The sequence below is a fragment of the Arachis ipaensis genome, chromosome B09, assembly GCF_000816755.2.
Source record: "Arachis ipaensis cultivar K30076 chromosome B09, Araip1.1, whole genome shotgun sequence".
Classification (NCBI taxonomy): Eukaryota; Viridiplantae; Streptophyta; class Magnoliopsida; order Fabales; family Fabaceae; genus Arachis; species Arachis ipaensis.
This window is the reverse complement of record NC_029793.2, coordinates 135,696,136-135,702,822: the sequence shown is the minus strand read 5'-3', so window position 1 is coordinate 135,702,822 and position 6,687 is coordinate 135,696,136. Positions and strand designations below refer to the sequence as shown.

General features: G+C 33.1%; 1 protein-coding gene across 1 annotated transcript; it reads right to left on the bottom strand.

Moving 5' to 3' along the window:
• LOC107619504 (beta-galactosidase 15) lies at window positions 2,402-6,318 on the bottom strand. Its single transcript, XM_016321799.2, has 13 exons — window positions 5,990-6,318; window positions 5,534-5,902; window positions 5,313-5,456; window positions 5,123-5,211; window positions 4,927-5,032; window positions 4,755-4,842; window positions 4,552-4,670; window positions 4,286-4,447; window positions 3,888-4,191; window positions 3,456-3,799; window positions 3,152-3,366; window positions 2,781-3,060; window positions 2,402-2,677 (listed from the first exon to the last, which is right to left on the bottom strand). The coding sequence occupies exons 1-13, from the start codon at window positions 6,164-6,166 to the stop codon at window positions 2,570-2,572; spliced, it is 2,505 nt and encodes an 834-aa protein (XP_016177285.1). The 5' UTR covers window positions 6,167-6,318; the 3' UTR covers window positions 2,402-2,569.

Below are 6,687 nucleotides of genomic sequence, written 5' to 3'. Positions count from 1 at the left end.
TGGGTAATAAGCGGTGAGCCAGCAAAGCACTATGAAGCTTTTGGCACTCACAAACCCACTTTCTCTTACCTCATTCTTCAGCCGGTTTGTCCTCAACCATATATTTATTTTATATCAATTTTTGCCAACAAATTTCCTTCTCACTTATAAAATAATTTTGAAATTCACTATGCATTGCATGGCTCCACAGTGTTGTACTTGTTCATATATCTTAATATATCCTTTTAATAATTAACTAGTAAATGCATGTTAATGTGGAACAATACTATATATAGTTTGTGTGTGTTAGGGTTATTGAAAACTATATATTGATCGGTTAGATTATATATAGCAACATATGATTCAACAGTGACAATTGATGGGGACAAAAGAGTTATTGACAATCGTTGGTAATAATTAATCAAGACATCTGCATGAACACTCTATTTCCTCAGAACATTTATGATCACATTATTAAAAGAGATAATGTTGTTAAGTAGAGTAATATTATATGGTCTAGTAATCAAGAATTATTCTACGATTTCCCAGGCTGAGAAACCACGTTAACAATATGGGCTATGATATGTAACACCTAAAAAAAATAATAAATAAAATTCTAACAAGATGCATGGATTGGCTTCTCTAAAATGATACTCACACTCTCAATCTAAAGGTGCTTCAGAGAAATAAAAAAAAAAAAAAATTAAGTCCTGGAATCGCGCTGCGACAAGATAATGGAGAAGCACTTGTAGGGATAGCAAATCAGAAACATTGTTAATGCTTGAGTTGAAAGGAATCAGAGTCTTCCATACTCCATACATATATGTAGAAACAAACATAAGGGATCACCACATTAATTTTGTAACTCATTTATGTCCACGAGGGATCATTCACTATAATAAATAATTAAATCATGTCAGATGTATATATGTGGTTAAGATTTAAGAAGAACGCAATGTTTTTTCTTTTATTAAATGGGTCGGAAAAAGAATACACTTCATGATCACTAAATTATATATATATAAATTTATTCTTAAAAAAAAATACACACAAGTAAGGCTAATTTTTTTGGTTACAGAAGGAAAAGTGGTAATATACCTTAACATTGTAATTTTTTGTGTTTTTTAAAACTGTAGAAGTACACAAATTCTTGGGTCCGATTTCTGTACCTCTACAAATCGGACCGTCCGATTTATGTACCTCTAGAAATCAGATGGTTCGATTTCTGTACCTATAATAAATCGGACGGTCTGATTTTTATTTCTCTAATTAAACGATTCCACATTTGAGTATAACATCTCAACAATCCACATTTAAAAAAAACATCACTACCACTTCAATATTAAAAATAAAAATTCCACAAGTAAAGGTAGAGAGACACATACATTTTTTTTAATGAATTATAACACATATATTATTATTAATTTATTAGTATATTTAATCAGAAAATAAAAGTAACGAGTGTTTATGGAAATTGTACTTGCATAATTTAAATTAAAAACATAATTATATAATAAAAAAAAAACATTATAGTAGAAATTTTGGTCCTGAAAAAAGCAGCAGAAGAAATGAAGAATTGTGGAAAGGAAGACAACGTCAGCCACCAATAATAAGTTGGTGAAAATAAGTGTGATATTATAGTCAATGATGACCAAGCTGGATTATTATCTTACACAGTCACGCCAATGTGATATTGCCACGTGTCATAACGTCCCAATCAAATTCACCGACCATTTGCCCTTCAGACTTACATTAGTCAGTACTCAGTAGTGGTTCTTTGTTGACTTTCAAGATTTATATGATGTGTTTCTCCTCGCTCTTTTTTTAAAAAATTGGCTATTTATTTTTTAAATATTATTTTTATTCAATTTTTAAATATAATATTTTATTAATTTATTTTTTAATTAATTATATTTTTTATTTTTAAAAAACAATCACTTTTTTATTTAATTTAAATTTTATAATCATTATACTTAGCACTATAAAAGTGGTAACACCTCTGATATACTGATTTTTTCACAAAATTATGGTAGTTTTCATAACAAATTTTAATTTTGATTTTCAGTTTACAACAAACATTAATTTTATTTAACTAAAAGATAAGTTTAGATTAAATTTTAAAATGCCACTTAATAGATACTGCTGATTGCTAACTAAAAGATTTGATTTAACTATCTAATGTCGTCTTCGAAACTAACAACTTCGGACTGAACTTTTCCGTAAATAATCGATCAACATATTGTTTTGTTATTAATGAAATACTAATGCAATTACGAATCCGCAGGATAGCAATTTTTCTTTCAGTTTTTCTTTTCGAGCCTAGCGAAATCCCAGTGAGTGCTTATTGTTGAAAGGTAACAACCAAGAATAACAGAATTATTAATTAGATTATAATGTAAGAGCTTATTATTCAACGTTGATGAGCAGAAAAATAACTTAGATATATGCAAAAATGCTATATATATATAATTTGAAATTTGAAAGCTCAAATTAACAAGTTGTTAAATGAGAACAAAGAAAATTCATATACTACCATAAACTAACCCTAAAAATCTATGCTTCCATTATCTTAATTTTGATTAATCCCCTTCTAACAGAGGACCTCCACTGCAAGCCTCTTAGGAACATCTCCACAAGTTGTTGCACCAAATGTGTTCTCTGAAACATCAATTGAACATGTTTCTTTGCCAACACATGCCTACAACATTAAAAACATCAACTCAAATTAGTATCCTGCTAACAACTTGATTAGTAGAAACACAAAAGCAATGCAATAATAATTAGGAGTAAGAGAGTCTTACATTTTGAACAACGGGGAGAGCATCATTGTGGGATTCACAAGTTCCCTTGGAGAATGATCCACAGATACCTTGTGGATCGCCGAAGCTTGTGAATTTGACGGCAGAGATTGGTCTACCTTGGCATGAGAGCTCCAATGTCTTGTGCTCTTGTGCATTTCCGCATGCACTTCCAACAGTCACTGTTTGGAAATTCACAAGTGATGGATTTCCACCAATCTCCTCAAACAGAACCAATGTGTTCTCTCCGTTTTCAACAAAGAATGACCGTGGAACATGGTACCTAAACAATCAATCACAATTATTAATCCATAAACATATAATAACATCTTAATTAGTGACATAGATTATTATGTTAATGGTTAACATTTTACCATCTTTGAGAGGGCTTTCCACAATTGTAAACACATTTTGAGTCATCATATTGGCCGCGATAATCGCATGGGTCATCGCTGCAACCATCTTCGCCGGCCAAGTAACTCGGCCAGATGCGGCCGATGTTATTGCCGTTAACCCAAGCGTAGCCTTTGCCCATACCTTGCAGGTCCACCACAACAGGGTCTGTCCCCAGAGGAGCCTTGAACGTTGTCTAGTAATTAAATAAACACAAGATCACCACAGTTAGTATGTCAAATGCTAACTAATCACGTGAAGATGATAGCTGAGAATCGTAATTACCTTGTACCAAGTCAACATTCTGTTAGTGGGAAGACTTTGAGATTCCCATTTGGAAGGGGAAGCGAAGTGTGAGTCACTACTGAAGAATTTGTGATCCCAACCATGCAATCCAACCTTGTACAACCATTTGTGTTCAGAGATATCCTTGATTATGGTCTCATCACCCTTTTTACTAATCAACTCAATTGGTCCAACAAGTCCAGCATGCCATTTGTCAAAGTTACCACCATAGTTCTGAAGTCCAACAGTGACACTAAGCAAGCTGATAGTGTTCTTTCCAGGCTGCAACTTTAGCTTTGTCTCAAACTTGTCATGGTGAATTCCATAAGTGGCCCAATGAGACCCTATCCACATAACAAACAAAGGATATGAAATATTATTTAATTGATTAATTAATTAATTAAGGTTATTATGGTGTGAAACATTGTTTACCAATATGTTGTCCATTGACGAATGCATGGATAACATGGCCACTGCCATTGATTCTGAGGGACATATCATCACTCCAAACAGGATCATCCTGATCAAGGTGGAGCCTTGTAATGTACCAAAGATAGTCACTAGCATCATTAGCAGCATCTTTCTGGTCAATGAGTTCGTGTGCTGACTCAGAGGCGTTGACTTTAGCAAGAAGAGCATGGTCAACGTTCTCAGCCCTCCATGTCCATTTCAAAGACATCGGCTCATCTTCAGCTTTGTTGCTTACTTTAACCATCACAGAGGTTTGCACATTCACCTTTTATAACAATAACAAGACATACAAGTCAAGTTAATTAATAATTAATAATAAATTAAACTTAAAATATTTAATTAATTATGTTATATGATACCTTGGCTGTGTTATACTCTTCATTTTGACAATCAGGTAGAAGGCTCACAGACCATGCTGGAACTGCATAAGTTCTTCCTCTAAATGAAACAGTAGCATCAGTGGTAGTGTTGGCATTGGTCAAGAAGCAACTTGATGATTTCTTTGAGGCATACACAGTGGCCTGAAATAATTATTGTTGAAAAGTAATTATTTATTATTGTTCTAATTCAATTAGAGGGAAAAAATAATGAAGAGTTGTAATTTTGTTTTCATATATTTTTGTACCGTGATAGAGTTGCCAAAATTAATTTGGGAAACGTTCCCGTTTGTAAGACTCTCTTCCATGGACTTCAAAACTCTGTGGAGTTCTTTGAGGTGACCCCATTTTGGTTGAGCTTTGTTTCCTACACACAATAATTAATTAATTACTCAAGGATCATTCATGGAAAAATATTAGAAAATGAGATTCTTTATCAATGTAATTTTACCATATTCATCAAGAGGAGCATCATAATCGTATGAAGTGGCAATGTATGGTCCACCAGCGGTTCTATCAAAATTAGTCCCACCATGATACTGACCAAAAATAAATATACACGTTTAGTATGAAATTAACTAAAACAATTTATATGTATAAGTTTTATGATTAATATAATTTACCATGTAATAATTTTGAAATGTGCCTCCAGTCTGGAAAAACCTAGCCACCGAATAGGCAACATCTTCAGCAGTTCTACGAGGGTCTTTGCCACCCCAGTTCTTGAACCTTAATTAATTTATGAAAAAAATATCAGACAAGAATTCCAATAATAAATGAGAAAATATATAAGGTAGTGAGAGAGAGAGATACACGTACCAGCCTACCCAATTTTCAGTCCACATCTTTGGACTGTTAGGATTGTTGGGTTCGAAATCATGACAATACCAACCGTTGCAAGTATTGATCTAAATTAAATTAACATATACACATAGAGATTATTATTAGAGACTATAATATATATAATCTTGAAAACATTAATCATGTAAAAATATAAATGTATATATACCATTGGTTGAGGAGCATCAGGTTGTTGGCACATGATCCATGGAACCCCAATGTGCAAAGACTCAGCCATATTTGCACACCAATTGATGTAAGCTTTTCCGGCATCTCCATAATCCGCCATGACATTCCCATATTCGTTTTCAATCTAAAATGAAATAACAAAAATAAGAATAAAAAACTAAAACATGCATCAAAACTAAATGGAGATTGTTATATATATACCTGGGCTATAATGATGGGGCCACCTTGAGAAGCAAAGAGTTTCTCTTTCTTGACCATGTCAACGATGAGGGTAGTGAAGTTTTGCATCTCATTCATATAAACAGAATTTGCAGTTCGAATCTCAACACCGGGGAGATTATGAACCCACACAGGAATCCCACCGTAATTCCATTCAGCACAAACATATGGACCAATGCGAAGAACAGAATAGAGTCCAGCTTCTTGAATAGTCTTGAGGAATCTAATAAGATCCTTGTTGCCACTGAAATCATATGATCTACGACTTGGTTCATGCGCATTCCAAAACACATACGTTTCAATTGCATCTAACCCTCCTTCTTTAGCTTTATTAATCAAATCCGGCCACATCTATCAAATAATAAAATCAACTAATTAATATGAATATAGAACGTGACATACACAAAATCATTATTATTATAAATAAATATTAGTTACCTCAGGTGTACTTCTAGGATAGTGGATTGATCCAGATATCAAAATCCTACGTTTTCCATCGATTTTGATGGCTCTTCCATCATGAGACACATGGATCGAGTCAGTGGAAACAAAAAAGGAGAAGCTAAGAAGGAACAAGAACAACGCTATAGAGAAGAATCTCTTTGTTGAGTCCATAATGGATTGTTAATTACTCAATGCTCAGTGATTTGAAGTTCATGTACTGTGTCCATAGATATAGAGGGTTTACCTAGCTAGGTTGTTACACACTCAAAATTCAAAATCATAGTTATCCTATCATGATTATCAAATTCAAAATGATTGATGAGCAGTTATGATTTTTTTTTTATCTCAGCTATATCTATCATATTCCTTTTTAAGTTTCTGTTTATCTCTTATCCTATTCAAAACTGGTAACTTGGAATCTCATATCCATATTACTAAGTTTTAGAATTCATTATCATCATTTAACAATCCTTCCTTGTTTTACTCACTCTTTAATCTAACCGTGACACATCGTTCCAAATATTTTCATAGTAAGATTCTTAATCTTTTCTCAAAGGCGGGAAAAGAATTAACGAGTCTTATCTTATTATTTTCAGGGTCAAAGCAAAAATAGGAGACTCGAACCCACAATCTCTTAATTGAGTATGGGGAGACTATGTCATTTGAGCTATTACTCATTGGCAAAAATTTCT

What these genes read in the sequence shown, in the direction of transcription:
- LOC107619504 (XM_016321799.2), bottom strand. Translation starts at nt 6,166, where the DNA reads ATGGACTCAACAAAGAGATTCTTCTCTATAGCGTTGTTCTTGTTCCTT. An exon ending in TGCTCCTCTTGATGAATATG is followed by an intron (nt 4,671 to 4,754) that starts GTAAAATTACAT and finishes TATTGTGTGTAG; the next exon opens with GAAACAAAGCTCAACCAAAA. An exon ending in ATTTTGGCAACTCTATCACG is followed by an intron (nt 4,448 to 4,551) that starts GTACAAAAATAT and finishes TAATTATTTCAG; the next exon opens with GCCACTGTGTATGCCTCAAA.